Here is a 24,369-nt window from a genome sequence, read left to right on the forward strand (position 1 = left end):
TAGATATTACACACATCAAAGCTTTAAAACAGTTGTTATGTAATAAAATGTATATAACCCATCAGAACTAACAGGTTACCAGTGAAATAGCTGTGATGTCATTGTAATTGTATGTTTTGATCTATTTCACCCTGGTTATATCTTAAGGATTGGACACCTTAATATCACAACCTCCCAAATTATAGCATCCGCTTTTCTGCACAGTTTATACTAAAGCATTCTGCAGTTATGATAATCTAAGTTATTTTTTACATGGTGGGGGCTGGGGTGGTTGGCTTTTACAATAATTCTGTCGTTTAAATTCTTCCATTATTTAGACTCCCAAGTGAAGAAGTTTCTGCTATAGCTAATCATACTTATAGTTTTTCAAAATAGTAGATAACCAAGAAAAGTAGATGATGATCATTGGAAATAACGTATGTTTTTAAAAAAAAATTTTTTTTTGGCCGTGCAGCTTGTGGGATCTTAGTTCCCTGCCCTCAGCAGTGAAAGTGCAGAGTCCTAACCACTGGACCTCCAGGGAATTCCCCATATTATACATCTTAATGCAAATATCTTACGGCAAATGACATTTGGATTTCCGAATATATCTTCCTAAGAAATGCATGTGTGTCAGAGAACTGTATTCCTAAATCAGTCATGTTGATGGACAGTTGCTACTGTGACACTTAGAAGTGAATGCCAATAAAAATATGCCCTAATGACATCATTAATCATCAGGGAAATGCAAATCAAAACCATAATGACATATCACTTCACACCCTCTAGAACGGCTATAATCAAAAAAGGGGGAAGCCTCAATGAAGATCGGAGAAGTTGGAGTCTTCATATGTTGCTAATGGGAATGTAAAATGGTTCAGTTACCTTGGAAAGATTTGCTATTCCTCAAAGTTAAATATAGTATAACAATAGACCCAGCAATTTCACCCAAGAAAATTGAACACATGTCCACATTAAACTTGTAAACAAATGTTCATGTAAGCATTATTTATAGTAGCCCAAAATTGGAAACAACCCAAACTGTCTATCAAATGATTAATGGATAAATTAAATGATTTATATCCATACGTTAGAATATTATTCAACCATATAAAGGAATGAAGTACTGATGCATGCTACAACATTGATGAACCTTGAAAGCATTATATTAGGTGAAATAAGCCAGGCACAAAAGGCCATAAGGATTCCAGTTAGTGCACAAATGCCTATTCTATAATATAGCTGAAACATGGGAAGAACAATAAGATGAATATAATCATTGGTTATGATAATGGTCAAAATCTAAATGTGGATAATAAGCTGAATCAACTAAAATGAATTCAATGTTTTGGGGCTAGCTTTGAACGTAACCTAATATTTCTAATTCTGTTTCAGTGGGGGGAATGTTACTGTCTTTTTCAAAATGACACATTTAAAATTATTTAGTGTAATGACAGTAACAGTGTGAATATTTGATTCATGAGATGCTAAAAGTTGGTTTAAATACCAGTCTTCTACCTGCTATCTATTGTTCTCTCAGTGCCATGGGAAGAATTTTCTGACTGATGCAGGGTCCCAATTTAGAACAAAATTAACCTGTTTTTAAACTCTGGTCCATACCTTCCCTGAGGGAAGGACATAATTAAATTGATCTTTCAAGCTCTGCTGGAATAGAAGGAGTTAATATTTTTTAAAAGGGTAACCAGAGGAGAATTCTCTGGCGGTCCAGTAGTTAGGACTCCGCTTCTACTGCAGGAGGCATGGGTTCAATCCCTGGTCGGGGAACTAAGATCTAGCTGTGTCACCCCCCCCCCAAATAAATAAATAAGAATAAATATAAACAAACAAAAAAGTAACCATAGGACAAATAATGCAGAATACAGAACTGTATGAACAAGTACCTGTTATTTTTCGCTTTGCTTTTTCTTTTTTTAAAAAATTTTTCCTGTCAAGCCTTCATTCTTTAAAGTTTGTGGACATTAAGTATCAGGCTGAACATCACAAGAAATGTAAGTTTGATTTAGTTCTAATTTTTTTTTCTTGCAAGCCAGTCATTTTGTATACCCCTAGACAAGGTTCACATACCCCACTTAGGAGACAGCTTCTCTAACCAAATGCATAGCGGCAGGATAGTATGGTTGGACTCTGAACTAGACTACCTGAGTTTGAGTTGTCCCTCTGCTATATACTAGCTAGATGACCGAGGCACAGTTTCCTTATCTGTAAATTAGGAATAATTATAGTACCAAACCCATAGGGTTGTTAATAGTTAATTTTTGTAAAGAAGTTAAATGTTCCTAACTTACAGTAAATACTATGTGAGTATATTTAAAGAAAATATAAAAGGATGAATTAACCATTAAGAAAAAGGAAGAAACTTGATTGCATGAAAATTAGAAGTAAATTGAGGGACTGAGATCCAGAAGCAGAAGCAGTTTCATCTTCATGACTACGATCTTCTAAATAAAATAGGAAAATAAGGTTATTTGTCAAGAACGGAGGGTCAGGTTTGAGAACTTAAAGGTAGTGGTCTTATTGGCTATGCCATCTGTGCAGTGTTTTACAGTTTTTAGCATAGATATATAGTATTTCTGTCATTAGATGCATTCTTCACTGTTTTAACCTTTTCATGCTATTGTAAATGTTTATCTTTCAATTTTATTTTTAATTGTTTTTTCCTAGGATATAGAATAAAATTTGATTTTTGTATGTTGATCTTTTTTCCTGAACTTTGCTAAAATCACTTTTTGTATCTAGTATTCTGTAGATTCCTAAGATTTTCTATACATACTACCTTGCCATCTCTTAAATAAAGACAGTTTTACTTCTTGCTTTCTAATCTTTCTGCTTTCTTCTTTTTCTGTTCTGGCTAAGACCTACAGTAAACTATTGAATAGAAATACTAAGAACGGATATTTTTGCATTGTTCTTGATCATGGGAATACATTTAATAATTCCCCCAATAAGTAAGATGTTAATTATAGATTTTTAATAGATTATCTTTATCAGATTGAGGATTTTCCATTCTGTTCCTAGTGTTCTGAGTGTTTGTAATGAGTGGCTGTGGAATTTTGCCCATACTTTTACTGCATCTATTGAGAAGATAATACAGTTTTACTCTTCTTGAGTGAATTCCACTAAATGATTTTTCTAATAACAAACGAATTTTGACCTTATTTGGTTATGATAAATTATACTTTTAAAATATTTATGGATTTGATTTGCTAATGTTCTTAAAAGGATTTTCACATCTATGTTTATGAGAGATTTTTGGTCTTTAGTTTTCTTGTAATGTTTTTCTGTAGTTTCAATATCGTAATTATGCTGGGATCAAAATATATTGGATGAGGTTTTCTAATATTTTCTGAAAGACTTTGCATAGGATTGGAATTAATTCTTCCTTAAACACTTGATAGCTTCTACCAGAGAAGCTAATCATTTATAGCGAAGGGTTTTTTAAATTGAGAGTTATTTAGATTTTCAATTTTTTGTGTTGGTGTGCTAACTTATGTCTTATAAGATATTTTGTTCATTTCATCTGAATGGTAGATTTTATTGCTATAAAGTTATTTCTAATCTGTTATCCTCTTGTCTGCAATATCAAGTAAATCTTGATGACCCATTTTTTACTTAAAATGTTGATAGCTTGACTTTTCTCTTTTATTCTTGATAAGTCTTGCAGGGGCTTTATCAGTTAATATTTTTAAAGAACCAGTTTTTGGCTTCTTAAACTTTTCTCTTGTGTTTGCCTTTTTACTGCTTGATTTTATTTCTATTCTGCATAATTTTCTTCTACTTACTTCCCATTTAATTTGGTCGTTTTAGACCCTTGTAGCTTAAATTTAGGTCATTGATTCTTTTGTATTTTTTTCGATTGATTCTTTTTTTTCTTGTCTGAGCCTCTATACATTATTTATTTAATTTTGTTTATTTTTTTACACAGCAGTGTCTTATGAGTTATCCATTTTATACATATTAGTGTATGTATGTCAATCCCAATCTCCCAGTTCATCACCCCCTCCCACCCCCCGGCCACTTTCACCCCTTGGTGTCCATACGTTTCTTCTCTACATCTGTATCTCAATTTCTGCCCTGCAAACCGGTTCATCTGTACCATTTTTCTAGGTTCCACATATATGCGTTAATATACGATATTTGTTTTTCTCTTTCTGACTGACTTCACTGTATATGACAGTCTCTAGATCCATCCACGTCTCTACAAATGACCCAATTTCGTTCCCTTTTATGGCTGAGTAATATTCCATTGTATATATATACCACATCTTCTTTATCCATTCGTCTGTCGATGGGCATTTAGGTTGTTGCTTCCATGTCCTGGCTATTGTAAATAATGCAGTGAACATTGGGGTGCATGTGTCTTTTTGAATTATGGTTTTCTCTGGGTATATGCCCAGTAGTGGGATTGCTGGGTCATATGGTAATTTTTTAGTTTTTTAAAGAACCTCCATACTGTTCTCCATAGTGCCTGTATCCATTTACAGTCCCACCAACAGTGCAAGAGTGTTCCCTTTTCTCCACACCCTCTCCAGCTTTTATTGTTTGGAGATTTTCTGGTGATGCCCATTCTGACTGGTGTGAGGTGAAACCTCATTGTAGTTTTGATTTGCATTTCTCTAATAATTAGTGATGTTGAGCAGCTTTTCATGTGCTTCTTCGCCATCAGTATGTCTTCTTTGGAGAAATGTCTATTTAGGTCTTCTGCCCATTTCTGGTTGAGTTGTTTGTTTCTTTAATATTGAACTGCATGAGCTGTTTACATATTTTGGAGATTTATCTTTGTTTGTTGATTCGTTTGCAAATATTTTCTCCCATTCTGAGGGTTTTCTTTTTGACTTGTTTGTAGTTTCCTTTGCTGTGCAAAAGCATTTAAGTTTCATTAGGTCCCATTTGTTTACTTTTGTTTTTATTTCCATTACTCTAGGAGATGGATCTAAAAAGATCTTGCTGTGATTTATGTCAAAGAGTGTTCTTCCTATGTTTTCCTCTAAGAGTTTTATAGTGTCAGGTATTATATTTAGGTCTCGAATCCATTTTGAGTTTATTTTTGTGTATGGTGTTAGGGAGTGTTCAAATTTCGTTCTTTTACACGTACGTGAAACTAGCTGTCCAGTGTCCCCAGCACCACTTATTGAAGACACTGTCTTTTCTCCGTTGTATATCCTTGCCTCCTTTGTCATAGATTAGTTGACCATAGGTGTTTGGGTTTATCTCTGGGCTTTCTATCCTGTTCCATTGATCTATATTTCTGTTTTCGTGCCAGTACCATATTGTCTTGATTACTGTAGTTTTGTAGTATAATCTGAAGTCAGGGAGTCTGATTCCTCCAGCTCCGTTTTTTCCCTCAAGACTGCTGTGGTTATTCGGGGTCTTTTGTGTCTCCATACAAATTTTAAGATTTTTTGTTCTAGTTCTAGAAAAATTCCATTGGTAATTTGATAGGGATTGCGTTGAATCTGCAGATTACTTTGGGTAGTATAGTCATTTTCACAATATTGATTCTTCCAGTCCAAGAACATGCTATGTCTCTCCATCTGTTTGTATCATCTTTAATTTCTTTCATCAGTGTCTTATAGTTTTCTGCATACAGGTCTTTTGTCTCCCTAGGTAGGTTTATTCCTAGGTATTTTATTCTTTTTGTTGCAGTGGTAAATGGGAGTGTTTCCTTAATTTCTCTTTCAGATTTTTCATCATTAGTGTATAGGAATGCAAGAAATTTCTGTGCATTAATTTTGTATCCTGCAACTTTACCAAATTCATTGATTAGCTCTAGTATCTTTCTGGTGGCATCTTTAGGATTCTCTATGTGTAGTATCATGTCATCTGCAAACAGTGACAGTATTACTTCTTTTCCAATTTGTATTCCTTTTATTTCTTTTTCTTCTCTGATCGCCATGACTAGGACTTCCAAAACTATGTTGAATAGTAGTGGCGAGAGTGCACATCCGTGTTGTGGTCCTGATCTTAGAGGAAATGCTTTCAGTTTTTCACCGTTGAGAATGGTATTTGCTGTGGGTTTGTCGTATATGCCCTTTATTATGTTGAGGTAGGTTCCCTCTATGCCCACTTTCTGGAGAGTTTTTATCATAAATGGGTGTTGAATTTTGTCAAAAGCTTTTCCTGCATCTATTGAGATGATCATATGGTTTTTCCCCTTCAATTTGTTAATGTGGTGTATCACATTGATTGATTTGTGTATATTGAAGAATCCTTGCATTCCTGGGATAAACCCCACTTGATCATGGTGTATGATCCTTTTAATGTGTTGTTGGATTCTGTTTGCTAGTCTTTGGTTGTGGATTTCTACATCTGTATTCATCAGTGATATTGGTCTGTAGTTTTTTTTTTTTTGTAGTATGTTTGGTTTTGATATCAGGGTGATGGTGGGCACATAGAATGAGTTTGGGAGTGTTCCTTCCTCTACAATTTTTTGGAAGAGTTTGAGAAGGATTGGTGTTAGCTCTTCTCTAAATGTTTGATAGAATTCACCTGTGAAGCCATCTGGTCCTGACATTTTGTTTGTTGGAAGATTTTTAATCACAGTTTTAATTTCATTACTTGTGATTGGTCTGCTCATATTTTCTGTTTCTTCCTTGTTCAGTCTTGGAAGGTTGTACCTTTCTAAGAATTTGTCCATTTCTTCCAGGTTGTCCATTTTATTGGCATAGAGTTGCTTGTAGTATTCTCTTAGGCTGCTTTGTATTTCTGCGGTGTCTGTTGTAACTTTTTCATTTCGAATTTTATTGATTTGAGTCCTCTCCCTCTTTTTCTTGATGAGTCTGGCTAATGGTTTATGTTTATCTTCTCAAAGAACCAGCTTTTAGTTTTATTGATCTTTGCCATTGTTTTCTTTGTCTCTATTTCATTTATTTCTCCTCTGATCTTTATGATTTCTTTCCTTCTACTAACTTCGGGTTTTGGTGGTTCTTTCTCTAGTCCCTTTAGGTGTTAGGTTAGATTGTTTATTTGAGATGTCTGTTGTTTCTTTAGGTAGGATTGTATTCCTGTAAACTTCCCTCTTAGAACTGCTTTTGCTGCATCCCGTAGGTTTTGGATCGTCATGTTTTCATTGTCATTTGTCTCTAGGTATTTTTTGATTTCCTCTTTGATTTCTTCAGTGATCTCTTGGTTATTTAGTAATGTATTGTTTAGCCTCTATGTGCTTGTGGTTTTTTAAACTTTTTTTCCCTGTAATTGATTTCTAATCTCATAGTGTTGTGGTCAGAAAAGATGCTTGATATGATTTCAATTTCTTAAATTTACTGAGGCTTCATTTGTGACCTAAAATGTGATCCATCATGGAGAATGTTCCATTTGCACTTGAGAAGAAAGTGTAATCTGCTGTTTTCAGATGGAATGTCCTATAAATATCAATTAAATCTCTCTGGTCTATTGTGTCATTTAAAGCTTGTGTTTCCTTATTAATTGTCTGGATGATCTGTCCATTGGTGTAAGTGAGGTGTTAAAGTCCCCCACAATTATTGTGTTACTGTCGATTTCATCTTTTATAGTTTTTAGCACTTGCCTTATGTATTGATATGCTCCTATGTTGGGTGCATATATATTTATAATTGTTATATCTTCTTCTTGGTTTGATCCCTTGATCATTATGTCGTGTCCTTCCTTGTCTCCTATAACATTCTTTATTTTAAGGTCTGTTTTATCTGATGTGAGTATTGCTACTTCAGCTTTCTTTTGATTTCAATTTGCATGGAATATCTTTTTCCATTCCCTCACTTTCAGTCTGTATGTGTCCCTAGGTCTGAAGTAGAGACACTCTACAAGTGTCTCTTGTAGAGAGAGCATATGTGTGGGTCTTGTTTTTGTATTCATTCAGCGAGCCTGTGCCTTTTGATTGGAGCATTTAATCCATGCACGTTTAAGGTAATTATATGTATGTTCCTATGACCATTTTCTTAATTGTTTTGGGTTTGTTTTTGTAGGTCCTTTTCTTCTCTTGTGTTTCCCACTTAGAGAAGAAGTTCCTAAACATTTGTTGTAGAGCTGGTTTTTTGGTGCTGAATTCTTTTAGCTTTTGCTTGTCTGTAAAGCTTTTGATTTCTCCATGAAATCTGAATGAGATCCTTGCCAGGTAGAGTAATCTTGGTTGTGGGTTCTTCCCTTTCACCACTTTAAATATGTTATGCCACTCCCTTCTGGCTTGTAGAGATTCTGCTGAGCAATCAGCTGTTAACCTTATGGGAGCTCCTTTATATGTTATTTGTCGTTTTTCCCTTGCTGCTTTCAGTAATTTTTCTTTGTATTTAATTTTTGCCAGTTTGATTACTGTGTGTCTCGGTGTGTTTCTCCTTGGGTTTATCCTGTATGGGACTGTCTGCGCTTCCTGGACTTGGGTGGCTATTTCCTCTCCCGTGTTAGGGAAGTTTTAGACTATAATCTCTTCAGATATTTGCTCGGGTCCTTTCTCTCTCTCTTCTCCTTCTGGGACCCCTATAATGTGAATGTTGTTGTGTTTAATGTTGTTCCAGAGATCTCTTAGGCTGTCTTCATTTCTTTTCATTCTTTTTTCTTTATTCTGTTCTGCAGCAGTGAATTCCACCATTCTGTCTTCTAGGTCACTTATCTGTTCTTCTGCCTCAGTTATTCTGCTGTTGATTCCTCGTAGTGTGTTTGTTATTTCAGTTATTGTATTGTTCATCTCTGTTTGTTTGTTCTTTAATTCTTCTAGGTCTTTATTAAACATTTCTTGCACCTTCTCGATCTTTGCCTCCATTCTTTTTCCGAGGCCCTGCATCATCTTCACTATCATTATTCTAAATTCTTTTTCTTGAAGCTGGCTTATCTCCACTTCATTTAGTTGTTTTTCTGGGGTTTTATCTTGTTCCTACATCTGGTACATAGCCCTCTGCCTTTTCATCTTGTCTGTCTTTCTGTGAATGTGGTTTTTGTTCCACAGGCTGCAGGACTGTAGTTCTTCTTGCTTCTGCTGTCTGCCCTCTGGTGGATGAGGCTATCTAAGAGGATTGTGCAAGTTTCCTGATGGGAGTGACTGGTCATTAATTCTTTTCTAATGTAAGCATTTAAAATTAAATTTCCCTCTAAGCCGTACTTTAGCTTCATACCAAAAGTTTTAATAAGTTATTTTTCATTATTATTATTCAACATCTTTATTGGAGTATAATTGCTTCATAATGGTGTGTTAGTTTCTGCTGTATAACAAAGTGAATGAGCTATACATATACATCTATCCGCATATGGCCTCTCTCTTGCGTCTCCCTCTCACCCTCCCTATGCCACCCCTCTTGGTGGGCAAAGAGCAATGAGCTGATCTCCCTGTGCTATGCGGCTGCTTTCCAATAGCTATCTATTTTATTTGGTAGTGTATATATGTCCATGCCACTCTCTCATTTCCTCCCAGCCTACCCTTCCCCCTCCCCATGTCCTGAAGTCCATTCTGTGTGTCTGCATCTTTATTCCTGTCTAGCCCCAAGGTTCTTCAGAACCGTTTTTTTTTTTTTAAGATTTAATATATATGTGTTAGCATACGGTATTTGTTTTTCTCTTTCTGACTTACTCCACTCTGTATGATCCATCCACCTTGGTACAAATAACTCAATTTCGTTTCTTTTTATGGCTGAGTAATATTCCATTGTATATATGTGCCACATATTCTTTATCCATTCATCTTAGGTTGACACTAAGATGGACACTTTGGTTGGTTGCATGTCTTGGCTATTGTAAATAAAGCTGCAGTGAACATTGTGGTATATGACTCTTTTTGAGTTATGGTTTTCTCAGGGTATATGCCCAGTAAGGGGATTGCTCTGTCGTATGGTAGTCCTATTTTGAGTTTTTTGAGGAACCTCCATACTGTTCTCCGTAGTGGCTGTATCACTTTACGTTCCCACCAACAGTGCAAGAGGGTTCCCTTTTCTCCACACCCTCTCCAGCATTTATTGTTTGTAGATTTCTTTGATGATAGCTATTCTGATCAGTTTGAGGTGGTAACTCATTGTAGTTTTGATTTGCATTTCTCTAATAATAAGTGATGTTGAGATTCCTTTCATGTGTTTGTTGGCAATCTGTATATCTTCTTTGGAGAAATTTCTCTTTAGGTCTTCTGCCCATTTTTGGATTGGGTTGTTAGTTTTTTTTGATATTGAGCTGCATGTGCTGCCTATGTATTTTGGAGATTAATCCTTTGTCAGTTGCTTCATTTGCAAATATTTTCTCCCATCCTGAGGGTTTTCTTTTCATCTTGTTTATGGTTTCCTTTGCTGTGCAAAAGCTTTTAAATTTCATTAGGTCCCATTTGTTTATTTTTGTTTTTATTTCCATTTCTCTAGGAGGTGGGTCAAAAAGGATCTTGCTTTGATTTACGTCATAGAGTGTTCTGCCTATGTTGTCGTCTAAGAGTTTTATAGTGTCTGCCCTTTATTAGGTCTTTAATCCATTTTGAGTTTATTTTGTGTATGGTGTTAGGGAGTGTTCTAATTTCATTCTTTTCCATGTAGCTGTCCAGTTTTCCCAGCACCACTTACTGAAGAGGATGGCTTTTCTCCATTGTATATTCTTAACCTCCTTTATCAAAGATAAAGTGACCATATGTGCATGGGTTTATCTTATATTCTTACCTCCTTTATCAAAGATAAGGTGACCATGTGTGCATGGGTTTATCTCTGGGCTTTCTATCCTTTTCTATTGATCTGTATTTCTATTTTTGTGCCAATATCATACTGTCTTGATTACTGTACGTTTTTAGTATAGTCTGAATAGGGATCCTGATTCTTCCAGCTCTGTTTTTCTTTCTCAAGATTGCTTTGGCTAATCTGGGTCTTTGGTGTTTCCATACAAATTGTGAAATTTTTTTTGTTGTAGTTCTGTGAAAAATGCTATTGGTAGTTTGATAGGGATTGCATTGAATCTCTAGATTGCTTTGGGTAGTATAGTCATTTTCACAATATTGATTCGTCCAATCGAAGAACATGGTATATCTCTCTGTTTGTATCATCTTTCGTTTCTTTCATCAGTGTCTTATAGTTTTCTGCATACAGGTCTTTTGTCTCCTTAGGTAGGTTTATTCCTAGGTATTTTAATCATTTTGTTGCAATGATAAATGGGAGTGTTTCCTTAATTTCTCTTTCAGGTTTCTCATCATTACTGTATAGGAATGCAAGAGATTTCTGTGCATTAATTTTGTATCCTGCTACTTTACCAAATTCATTGATTAGCTCTAGTATCTTTCTGGTGGCTTTAGGATTCTCTATGTATAGTATCATGCCATCGGCAAACAGTGACAGCTTTAATTCTTCTTTTCCGATTTGGATTCCTTTTATTTCTCTTTCTTCTCTGGTTGCTGTGGCTAAAACCTCCAAAACTATGTTGAATAATAGTGGCGAGAGTGGACGTCCTTGTCTTGTTTCTGATCTTAGAGGAAATGGTTTCAGTTTTTCACCATTGAGAATGATGTTGGCTGTGGGTTTGTCATATATGCCCTTTATTATGTTGAGGTAAGTTCCCTCTGTGCCTACTTTCTGGAGGATTTTTACGATAAATGGGTGTTGAATATTGTCAGAAGCTTTTTCTGCGTCTATTGAGATGATCATAAGGTTTTTCTCCATCAGGTTGTTAATTTGGCTTATCACATTGATTGATTTGTGTATATTGAAGAATCCTTGCATTCTTGGATAAACCCCACTTCATCATGGTGTGTGATCCTTTTAATGTGCTGTTGGATTCTGTTTGCTAGTATTTTATTGGGGATTTTTGCATCTGTGTTCATCAGTGATGTTGACCTGTAGTTTTCTTTTTTTGTGGCATGTTTGTCTGGTTTTGGTATCAGGATGGTGGTGGCCTCATAGAATGAGTTTGGGAGTGTTCCTCCCTCTGCTGTGTTTTGAAGAGTTTCAGAAGGATAGGTGTTAGCTCTTCTCTAAATGTTTGATAGAATTTGCCTGTGAAGCCGTCTGGTCCTGGGCTTTTGTTCGTTTGAAAATTTTTAATCGCAGTCCCAGTTTCAGTGCTTGTGATTAGTCTGTTTATATTTTCTATTTCTTCCTGGTTCAGTCTCAGAAGGTTGTGCATTTCTAAGAATTTGTCCATTTCTTCCAGGTTGTCCATTTTATTGGCATATAGTTGCTTGTAGTAATCTCTCATGATCCTTTGTATTTCTGCAGTGTCAGTTGTTACTTCTCCTTTTTCATTTCTAATTCTATTGATTTGAGTCTTCTCCCTTTTTTTCTTGATGAGTCTGGCTAATGGTTTATCAATTCTGTTTATCTTCTCAAAGAACCAGCTTTTAGTTTTACTGATCTTTGCTATTGTTTCTTTCATTTCTTTTTCATTTATTTCTGATCTGATCTGTATGATTTCTTTCCTTTTGCTGACTTTGTATTTTGTTAGTTCTTCTTTCTCTAGTGCCTTTAGGTGTAAGTTTAGATTGTTTATTTGAGATTTTTCTTGTTTCTTGAGGTAGGCTTGTATCGCTATAAACTTCCCTCTTAGAAATGCTTTTACTGCATCCCATAAGTTTTGGATCATTGTGTTTTCCTTGTCATTTGTCTCTAGGTATTTTTTGGTTTCCTTTTTGATTTCTTCAGTAATCTCTTGGTTATTTAGTAGTGTATTGTTTAGCCTCCATGCGTTTGTATTTATTACACATTTTTTCCTGTAATTGATATCTAGTCTCATAGTGTTGTGGTCGGATAAGGCACTTGATATGATTTCAGTTTTCTTAAATTTACAAAGGATTTATTTGTGACCCTCGATATGGTCTCTCCTGGAGAATGTTCCATGAGCACTTGAGAACAAAGTGTAATCTGCTGTTTTTGGATGGAATGTCCTATAAATATCAATTAAGTCCATCTTGTTTAATGTATCATTTAAAGCTCATGTTTCCTTATTTATTTTCGTTTTGCATGATCAGTCCATTGGTGAAAGTGGGGTGTTGAAATCCCCTACTGTGATTGTGTTACCTTCAGTTTCCCCTTTTATGGCTCTTAGCATTTGCCTTATGTATTGAGGTGCTCCTATGTTGGGTGCATATATATTTACAATTGTTATATCTTCTTCTTGGATTGATCCCTTGATCATTATGTAGTGTCCTTCCTTGTCTCTTGTAATAGTCTTTATTTCAAAGTCTGTTTTGTCTGATATGAGATTTGCTACTCCAGTTTTCTTTTGATTCCCATTTGCATGGAATATCTTTTTCAATCCTGTCACTTTCAGTGTGTATGTGTCCCTAGGTCTGAAGTGGGTCTCTTGTAGACAGCATATATATGGGTCTTCTTTTATTATCCGTTCAGCCAGTCTGTATCTTTTGGATGCAGCATTTAATCCATTTATGTTTAAGGTAGCTATTGATATGTATGTTCCTGTTACCATTTTCTTAATTGTTTTAGGTTTGTTATTGTAGGTCTTTTCCTTCTCTTGTGTTTCCTGCCTAGAGAAGTTCCTTTAGCATTTGTTGTATAGCTGGTTTGCTGGTGCTGAATTCTTTTAGCTTTTGCTTGTCTGTAAGGGTTTTAATTTCTCCATCAGATCTTCATGAGATCCTTGCTGGGTAGAGTAATCTTGGTTGTAGGTTTTTCTCTTTCATCACTTTAAATATGTCCTGCCACTCCCTTCTGGTTTGCAGAGTTTCTGCTGGAAGTTCAACTGGTAACCTTATGGGGATTCCCTTGTATGTTAATTGTTGCTTTTCCCTTGCTGCTTTTAATATTTTTTCTTCGTATTTAATTTTTGATAGTTTGATTAATATGTGTCTTGGCATGTTCCTCCTTGGATTTATCCTGTTTGGGACCCTTTGTGCTTCCTGAACTTGATGGACTATTTTCTTTCCCATATTAGGGAAGTTTTCAACTATAATCTCTTCAAATATTTTCTCAGTCCCTTTTTTAATATCTTCTTCTGGGACCCCAGTAATTCGAATGTTGGTGTGTTTAATGTTGTCCCAGAGGTCTCTCAGATTGTCCTCAATTCTTGTCATTTTTTTTCCTTTATTCTGCTCTGCGGTAGTTATTTCCACTATTTTATCTTCCAGGTCACTTACCCGTTCTTCTGCCTCAGTTATTCTGCTATTGATTCCTTCTAGAGAATTTTTAATTTCATTTATTGTGTTGTTCATCATTGTTTGTGTGTTCTTTAGGTCTTCTAGGTCCTTGTTAAATATTTCTTGTATTTTCTCCATTCTGTTTCCAAGATTTTGGATCATCTTTACTATCATTACTCTGAAGTCTTTTTCAGGTAGACTGCCTGTTTCCTCTTCATTTGTTTGGTCTGGTGGGTTTTCCCCTTGCTCGTTCATCTGCTGTGTATTTCTCTGTCTTCTCATTTTGCTTAACTTACTGTGTTTGGGGTCTACGTTTCACAGGCTGCAGGTTCGTAGTTCCCGTTGTTTTTGGTGTCTGCTCCCAGTGGGTAAGGTTGTTTCAGTGGGTTGTGTACCTCTTCCTGGTAGAGGGGACTGGTGCCCATGTTCTGGTGGATGAGGCTGGATCTTGTCTTTCTGGTGGGCAGGGCCACGTCCAGTGGTGTGTTTTGGGGTGTTTGTGAACTTACCATTTTAGGCAGCTTCTCTGCTAATTGGTGGTTTTGTGTTTCTGTCTTGCTAGTTGTTTGGCATAGGGTGTCCAGCACTGTAGCTTGCTGGTTGTTGAGTGCAGCTCGGTCTTAGCGATGAGGTGGAGATCTCTGGGAAAGCTTTCCCTGTTTGATACTGCATGGGGCCAGGAGGTCTCTGGTGGACCAATGTCCTGAACTTGGCTCTCCCACCTCACAGGCTCGGGCTTGACACCCAACCATCGTACCAAGACCCTGTCAGCCACACGGCTCAGAAGAAAAGGGAGAGAAGAAAAAATTAGAAAGTAGGAAAATAAATAAATAAAATAAAGTTATTAAAATAGAAAAAAATTACTAAAAATAAAAAAACTAGGAAGTAAAAAAAAAAGAAAGCAGAGAGCAACTAAACCAAAAAACAAATTCTCCAATGATAACAAGCATTAAAAACTATATTAAAAAAGAAAAACAAAAGGACAGCCAGAACCCTAGGACAAATGGCAAAAGCAAAGCTATATAGACAAAACCACACAAAGCTTACACATACTCACAAAATGAGAAAAAGGAAAATATATATATATATATAAAAAAAAATTAAAAAGGAAGAGAGCAACCAAATCAATGAACAAATCTACCAATGATAATAAACTCTAAATACTAAACTAAGAATAACATAAAACCAGAAACAAATTAGTTGCAGGAAGCAAACCCCAAGTCTGTAGTTGCTCCCAAAGTCCATCACCTCAATTTTGGGATTATTTGTTGTCTATTCAGGTAATCCAGAGATGCAGGGTTCATCAAGTTGATTGTGGAGATTTAATCCGCTGCTCCCGAGGCTGCTGGGAGAGATTTCCCTTTCTTTTCTTTGTTCGCACAGCTCCCAGGGGCTCAGCTTTGGATTTGGCTCCATCTCTGCATGTAGGTTGCCTGAGGGCATCTGTTCCCCGCCCAGACAGGACAGGGTTAAAGGAGCAGATGATTAGGGGGCTCTTTCTCACTCAGGCTCGGGGGAGCGAGGGGTACAAAATGAAGGGCGAGCCTGCGGTGGCAGAGGCCGGCGTGACGTTGCACCAGCCTGAGGTGCACCATGTGTTCTCCCAGGGACGTTGTCCCTGGATCACGGGATCCTGGGTGTGGTGGGCTGCACAGGCTCCCGGGTGGGGAGGTGTGGACAGTGACCTGTGCTCGCACACAGGCTTCTTGGTGGCTGCAGCAGCAGCGTTAGTGTCTCATCCTCGTCTCTGGGGTCCGTGCTGATAGCTGCGGCTTGGGCCCATCTCTGGAGCTCATTTAGGTGTTTCTCTGAATCCCCTTTCCTCGCGCACCCTGAAACAATAATGTTCTCTTGCCTTTTAGGCAGGTCCAGACTTTTTCCCAGACTCCCTCCCAGCTAGCTGTGGTGCACTAGCCCCCTTCAGGCTGTGTTCACGCAGCCAGCCCCAGTCATCTCCCTGGGATCTGACCTCCGAAGCCTGAGCCTCAGCTCCCAGCGCTCACCTGCCCTGGCAGCTGAACAGGGAAGCCTGTCAGGCTGGTGAGTGTCAGTCGGCACCCATTCTTTGTGGGGGAATCTCTCTGCTTTGCCCTCTGCACCCCTGTTGTTGTGCTCTCCTCCGTGGCTCCGAAGCTTCCCCCCCCGCTACCCTCCATCTCCGCCATTGAAGGGGCTTCCTAGTGTGTGGAAACTTTTCCTCCCTTCCAGAGGTGCAGGTCCCATCCCTATTCTTTTGTCTCTGCTTTTTCTTTTATCTTTTGCCCTACCCAGGTATGTGGGGAGTTTCTTGCCTTTTGGGAAGTCTGAGGTCTTCTGCCAGCGTTCAGTAGGTGTTCTGTGGGAGCTGTTCCACATGTATATGTAGTTTTGATGTATTTGTGGGGAGGAAGGTGATCTCCCATGTTTTACTCCTCCCCCATCTTGAAGGCGCCCCCCCCTTCATTGTTATTTAATTATTATTATCATTAGAGTTTTTTCGAATTCTTGTGATTTCTTCTTTGATCCATGATTATTTAGAAGTTTGGTCTTTTAGAAGTATGGGGGTTCTCTATATAGTTCATTGATTTCTCACTTAATTCCATTATGATTCAAATACACTATGTATGATTTCAGTCCTTTGAAATTTACTAAAAATTATTTTATGCCACAACATGGCTTATTTATCTTGATGAGAGTTCCATTTATACTTTTAAAAATGTTGTTAAATTGTAGTGTTACTCTAAGTGTCACTTAGGATCATTGATGGTATTGTTTAAATCTTGACTCTGTCTGATTTCTTTCTATTTGTTATACCAGTCACAGAGAGGAGTGTTAAAATCTCTTAACTGTGACTTTGTCTGTTTTTCCTTTTAGTCCTGTCAGTTTTTGCTTCATGTATTTTTTTTTTTTTTTTTTTTTTTTTAACGGTACGCAGGCCTCTCACTGCTGTGGCCTCTCCTGTTGCGGAGCACAGGCTTTGGACGCGTAGGCTCAGTGGCCACAGCTCACGGGCCTAGCTGCTCCGCGGCATGTGGGATCTTCCTGGACCGGGGCATGAACCCATGTCCCCTGCATTGGCAGGCGGACTCTCAACCACTGTGCCACCAGGGAAGCCCCTGCTTCATGTATTTTGAATATCTGTTATTAAGTGGTGCACATTTAAATTGTCCTTCTGATGAAGTGACCCTTGTTATAAAATGTGTCTCATATAAACATCACCGTATATTCTTATTTCACAGGTGGCATGGTATATTTACTTTTACCATCCTTTTACTTTTGGTCTACCTGCATCTTTAAATTTAAAATGTGTCTCTTGCGGATACCTTTCTATGTCTTACTTAATCTAACAATCATTGTCTTTTCTTTTTTTTTTAATATATTTATTTATTTTTGGCTGTGTTGGGTCTTCGTTTCTGTGTGAGGGCTTTCTCTAGTTGTGGTAAGCAGGGGCCACTCTTCATCACGGTGCGCGGGCCTGTCACTGTCGTGGCCTCTCTTGTTGCGGAGCACAGGCTCCAGACGCGCATGCTCAGTAGTTGTGGCTCATGGGCCCAGTTGGTCTGCGGCATGTAGGATCTTCCCAGACTAGGGCTCGAACCCATATCCCCTGCATTGGCAGGCAGATTCTCAACCACTGCACCACCAGGGAAGCCCAACAATCATTGTCTTTTAATTGGAGTATTTAGTTCCTTTATAATTAATGTAGTTCTTAATAATCATTGGGTTTGGGTTACCATTTTTCTATTTCTTTTTTGTCTGTGCTATCTGGTTTTTGTTCCTCTGTTCCTGATTTTCTGACTTCTTTAGATTAATCAAATATATTTATATTTGAATCCACTCTGTTTACTCTCTTGAATTTGTAGCAGGATCACTTAGTATTATTTTCTCAGTGAGTGTTCTCGTGATTACAGTGTATATCCCCTTCTACTTAGAATGTTACTTAAATTGTAATATTTTACAACTTCATGTGAAATATAGGAACTTTACAACACTATAATTCCATTCACCTACCTCTGTCGTTTGTGCCACTGTTCTCATATATTTTATTTATAAATATGTATAAACCCCCAAATGTTATTTTTAGCTTTAGACTTTGAGGTTTTTAAAAAAATTATTTTAAAGAATTGAAAAGTAATGTTTTGTATTTACCTACCTTTTTTTCCATTTCTGCTCTTCTTTTCCTTTAGACATTTGTCCAGTTGTTTTAGCACCATAAGTTGAAGATACTTTTCTTTCTTCATTGATTTACCTTGGTTTCTTTGTTGAAAATCAAGTGATAAGGTATATGTGTGTCTAACTTTTGGTCTTCTCTAAGCCAGTTCAGTGACTTCATTTCAGATAATCTGTTTTTCACTTTCATAACTTCGATTTTAAACTCTTTATCTTATAAGTCCAATATCTGGTTTATATGTAGTTTTGCTTGTGTTAACTTTAAAGTCTTGATTATGGGTCAGTTTTTCCTACTTCTTTGCATGTCTCATGTTTTTTCAGTTGGATACTGGATATTTTATATAAAATAATACTAGAGTGTAATATAGATAATATTTTTCTTATGAAAGACTCACCCTTTTCTTTCTCTGGTTGCTAAATTAGGGATCTAATCTCTTCCATATTTTAGGAGTTGAGTTGAATAGGTGATAATTTAATTCTTAACATCAAATCACGTCAGGTTTGAAGGAGGGGCAGTCCCCTACCTCAGCAGGTCTTTCAGGTATGAGTATGGTGGGACTGTAGGATCTCTCACTGCTTTGCAGCCTTTGCCTGAAACTTCCTGTGCTACCATGTACTACTCAGCTAAAGACATGAGGGTTAGAATTGGCTAATGAAGAAGACTGTATCTATGGTTGGGCTTCTCAGATTCCAGTTGCCAGCGTGTGGCCATTAAAATTTCAGCTGGTTTCTCCTTTGGCAAGTACAATCCTACATGTGTCTGTGTCCTAACTTGGCAGATACTCCCAGCCATGAAAATGGTTACCACTCTCTACTTAAATAGGAAGAGCTCATCCTTCTCTAAACTACTTCACTTAGACTTAAATGGATCTACAGTTTTGGGGTCACTTTTTGGTAAAAAATATAATTTTTTTCAGTGTTTCTGATATTTTCTTATTGTAGGAGCAAGGTTTTTTCCAACAGTCTTCTACATTCTAGCCATAAGGGGACCCCTATAGAAGGTACTAATAAAAACACAAGAAGAGCAACTGTATTCTCATTATGAACATAATTCATGCTTGTAGAAAATTTGGAAATATATAGAACATAAAGAAACATGAAGGAAGTATGTCTTTTTAAAGTGGAATTGACATATTACCTATTTCTTTTATTTTTGCTTAATCTCACATTTTTACCATTCTATGTCAAATAAAAGTTAAACAGTATTTTACAGGTTAAAATTATAATGCAACATCTTGAATTATGCAACAAGTGGATGTTCATTATAAAAAATAAACAGGTAAAACAAGAAACTTTAAACATTATATGTAATTCATAAAAAACAGTACTGCAATGAACATCATAGAAAGATAGGTAGAAAGTGACAGAGGAATTTGCACCTGGGATCTCAGATTCTAGAAATTCTGTTCTTAACTACTGCACTAGATTTCCTCTGGCTCGTTTCAGATGACATGGGGAGAAATGCCTGCTTTTGCAATATATTGCTGAGGTGAGACTTGTTTGGTGATTAGGTAGGGATATGGTTGAAGGAATAATCCATCGTGATTCTCAGTTTTTTGAAGGGTTTGTGAATGCGATTGGTCTGTGTATTCAGTAAATGAGATTCTTTTAAAGCATATGTTTAAGCCTTTTTTGGTATAAAAACAAAATCGTAGATAATTTTAGTTCTTCGGGATTATCTCTGTAATATGAATGCAAAGAAGATAAAACTAAATGATTTTAAGGCCTTTAACTTTCCTGTCCTTCCATATATGCCTTTTGAAAGAATGTCTTATTTTTATTTTCTTATTTGAATGATAGTAACTTATGGTTAGTTAACACACTGAAACTTATAAAAGTAAAATATACATTTCTTTGCCGTTAATTTTGCTCAAGAAATTCAAAGTAATTTTAATATTTCTCAAAAAGTTATAAAATAGATACTAAGCATGTAACTTATCTCATACCAAAATGAATTCCATTTAGAGAAAATGCTTAAATTAAAAAATGAGACTCTAATTTCTAGGACATGGCATTGAAGAATTTTTTAAATAATCTGAGCAAGAACCGTGCAACATATAAAACCATAGAAGAAAAGGTTGATAAATTTGAATGTATAAAATTTAAAATGTTACCACTACACACCTGTTAGAATGATCAAAATCTGAATTCTGGCAAGGATGTGGAGCAACAAGATCATTGCTGATGGGAATGCAAAATGAATGGTACAGCCACTTTGGAAGACAGATTGGGAGACTCTTACAAAACTAAACATACTCTTACCATGTGATCAGCAGTCATGCTCCTTAGTATTCACCTAAAATAGTTGAAAATTTATGTACACACAGAAACTTGCACATGGATGTTTTTAGTGGCTTTATTCATAATTGCCAAAATTTGGAAGCAACCAAGATGTCCTTCAGTAAGTGAATGAATAAATAAACTGTGGCATATCCAGACAATGGAATGTTATTCAGTGCTAAAATGAAAACTGCTAAATAAAGGCATGAAAATACATGGAACATTAAATGCATATTACAAGTCAAAGAAGCCAATCTGAGAAGGCTACATACTGTATGATTCCAGCTATGTGATGTTCCGGAAAAGGCACAAACAACTATAGAGACAGTAAAAAGATCAGTGATTGCTAGGGGCTAGAGGGCAGGGAGGGATGAACAGGTAAGCACAGAAGATTTTTAGGGAAGTGTAACTATTTGGTATGAAACTACAATAGTAAATACATGTCATTATACATTTGTCAAAATTTGTAGAAAGTACAGAACCAAGGATAAACCCTAATGTAAATTAAGGGCTTCGAGTGATAATGATGTCTGTGTAGGTTCCTCAGTTACAATAAATGTACGTTGTGGCACGCGACTCTGATGGCAGGTGAGGTTATACATGTATGTGTACATGGGTATATGGGAACTCTTGTAAATTATGCTCAATTTTGCTGTGAACCTAAAACTCTAAAAAATAATGTTATAACAATTTTTTTTTAACCTTGAAAGGCCTACCAAAACAAACCAGAAATCTTGGGGAAATGTTTATAAATGTATGACAAGCCTAATAACTGATTTCTAAACTTAAAACTTACAAATAAAGAGGAAAAAGACAGTAGTTAATAGAAAAGGGACATAAAGAACATGAGTGCACTATTTATAACAAAATAAAAATAAGTAAAAATTTTAAATATCAGAGTTGCCCCATTTAAACCTTTCAAATTGTTATATGTCAGAAGGTAGTGACATGGCATGAAGAAACGCTCATAAACAGTTGGTGGGTCTAAACATTTTGGGAGGGTACTTTGGTACTTATAAAAGTTTAACCTCACATTCCTTTTGATCTAACATTTCCTTGTTGAAAAAACGTATCCTACAAATATCTGCGAACTTGTATGCAAGGTTATGTGCACAAGGATTTCTCTAGATGTTTTAGCCGCAAGTAATAGAAACTAGCTTTAAATAGTGAGATCATTACTTCTCATAACTGGAAGTTCCAGACTTCAGTAGAAGCATGTATATACGAATAACTAATAGGTTAATCATCATTTAACGTGGCTCTGTTTAAGAAAAAAGTTTCTAAAAACTTCTGTTAGCTAATAAATTTTTAGCTTAATTTAACTTCTAAAAATTTTATATATGATTTTAATCGACTTTCCTTTTCATAATATATAGTTCTAACTTGTATCACATCTGACTGGACTCCTCTTAGTCTAAATTAATGAACTGTGACTCTACTAGTCACTTCTTATAAGTATTTAATAGAGGGAGTAAACAGTTAAAAGATGAAAAATTGGGCAGTTTCCTCCATTTCTAATAGTGGCTTTGTTTATTTTATCTCAGCTTCAGGAAACAGCAGTGAGTTTTAGCTCATTGTTCTAAATATATTTTGACCTTTCATAGCTGTACCTGTTGTGACTTGCCAACAGATTTTTCAAACTGAAGAATAAAAAAAGAACATAAGAACTTTGTTATGGAAGGCTGTTCTGTCTTCTCAAAAATCATTATCACCTGTGCTTTATTTTTGATTCATTTGTTTATGTGGAAATTGCTGTTTCACCTGTGTTGCCTGGTATTTTAGGTCATGGTTATAGTGTGGAGAGGGGAGAGGTCCACAGGGGGCATCTGACCGTATTCTACATCTATGCCATTGCTATATTTTTAAAGCTTGGGGGCTGTAAGTCATGCTTTTTTGGGTAACATTTTCAAAATATGTAGAGAATACTGATAAGAAAACAAAATTTTTCCTACAATTATAATATGATTATTTAACAACAGTTTACAACAAATATGTTTTAAAATTTAGTTGCATGAAATTGAGTGAAGTAATCTCAGTCACTGTTTTTCTTGTGTCTGTGGTTCTTCCTTCTTTTTCTTATTTTATGTGTTTGTGCCCCCTCCTCCCTTATTTTCTTGAGTAGATTTTAGCAAGTTTACCTAAAACTGGAAGAAATGAATACTTTTCTAATAAATATAATTTACTGAAACTGACTCCAGGAAATAGAGCTGTCTGAACAGTCAACCTTCATAGAAGAAATAGAGAAGTGTCTTAGAATAAACCCTAGAAAATTTTTAACTGCAAAGAATTTCACATGGGAATTCTACTGAAATATTAAAGAATGTGTTATTCCAATGCTAAGTAGTTTAAATAAACTGTTACAGAGCATAGAAAAGACTTAAATCTTCTAGCTTGTCTTTATGAGACAGCGTAACATTTGTGCTTGCAACATAAATCTGCAGACCAGTATTGCGTACGATTATTGATGCAGAATTCCTAAATAAAGAATTTTCTCTCTCTCGTCCTCACAGCCAGCATCATACTTAATGGGCAAATACTAGAAGTAGTTCCTTAAAGTTAAGAGTAAGCCAAGAATTTCTGGTATCACCACTGTTTATCAAAATGTGACATACCCCAAAATGATGGGTAAATTATATCACATAAAAGTTTTTTTTAATACTGCTTAGTCAAAATTGGGATGAAGAATCATAAGCCAGATGACCAAATATTTACATCCCATACCATGAAAGGACTAATATCACTAAAACATAAAGAGCCTTCTGTAAATCAGTGAGAAAAGTGATCAACACCACAATAGAAAATTGAGCAAAAGAAAAGAACAGACTATTCACAGGAAGGAAATAAAATATAAACAAGTATTCAACTGCTCAATGTCATTTATAAGAGAGATACAAATTAAAACTATACTTGTTAAGACCTTGTTCTTACTTATCAACAATAGCACATGAGCCTCCCCTATTTATGTTGTTGCTGGGAATGTAAACTGGTGCAGCCTCTATAGATGACAATTTTGGCAAAATTTATCAAATTACAGATGGACAACCCTTTGATTTGGCAGTTTCTCTTTTAGAGCCTACCCTTCAGATACAATTGAGAATATGCATAATGTGCAAGACTAGTTATTGGAATCTTGGTTCTTAAAGCAAAAGATTGAAGATAACCTGAATATCCGTCAATATGGGATCATAATATTCCATAATGTAATGTTATGCAGCTAATAGATGAATGGATGGATAGATGGATAAATAGATACATAAGTAAAAGGGAAACATATCAACATCTCTGATAGAATAAGTAATATAAAAGCAAAGTTCAGAACTGTGTTACCATTTGTACATAAAAAGCAGGAGGCACAGAACACAGTATATTTGCTTATATGGTTTGAAGAATATTTCTGGAAAGGTACACAACTGGCAACATTGGATGCCTTTGGAAGAGGGTAGCTTGAAGCCAGGACTTTTTTGTACCTTTTATCTATTGAAGCTTCCAAAATTAAACTTCCATTAAGCAGTTGTATATTTTGAATCCTTGGTATGTAAATTATCTGTGTATTATCTGTGACCATTACAACCAGATACAATCAGTTTTATTATTTATTTGGTTAGAACTTATGGAAATACTTTTACAGCTGTTTTAAAATTGAATCTTTTGTTTCAGGATCTCCAGCAGAACTATCTCCTACTACTCTTTCCCCTGTTAATCATAGTTTGGGTAAGTTGCAAATACTTTTCCCCTACTGTTTTTATACCTTTCTAATTAAATGTCCTTTCTGGTAATTATTTTCCATATATATGAGAAAGAGATCCCAGCGAATAATCAAATGATTGTTCAACTTAGTGCTTTCTAAAAATGATGCTGATAATGTGCCTCAGTATTACTAAAACTCCTTTCTCCTGGCACATATAAGAAGTCAATCATCTTTTTATTCATGG

General features: G+C 36.0%; 1 protein-coding gene across 4 annotated transcripts in view; it reads left to right on the forward strand.

Moving 5' to 3' along the window:
• The window catches only part of SMAD2 (SMAD family member 2), a 100,810-nt gene that overhangs the window by 68,021 nt on the left and 8,420 nt on the right, over positions 1-24,369 (forward strand). For all 4 annotated transcript variants that reach the window (XM_065890032.1, XM_065890031.1, XM_065890034.1 and 1 more), the window contains one exon: positions 24,095-24,148. In XM_065890032.1, the coding sequence (XP_065746104.1) occupies positions 24,095-24,148 (54 nt within the window). The remainder of the gene's footprint in view (positions 1-24,094; positions 24,149-24,369) is intronic.

Source organism: Phocoena phocoena, chromosome 13 (genome assembly GCF_963924675.1).
Source record: "Phocoena phocoena chromosome 13, mPhoPho1.1, whole genome shotgun sequence".
NCBI classification, from domain to species: domain Eukaryota; kingdom Metazoa; phylum Chordata; class Mammalia; order Artiodactyla; family Phocoenidae; genus Phocoena; species Phocoena phocoena.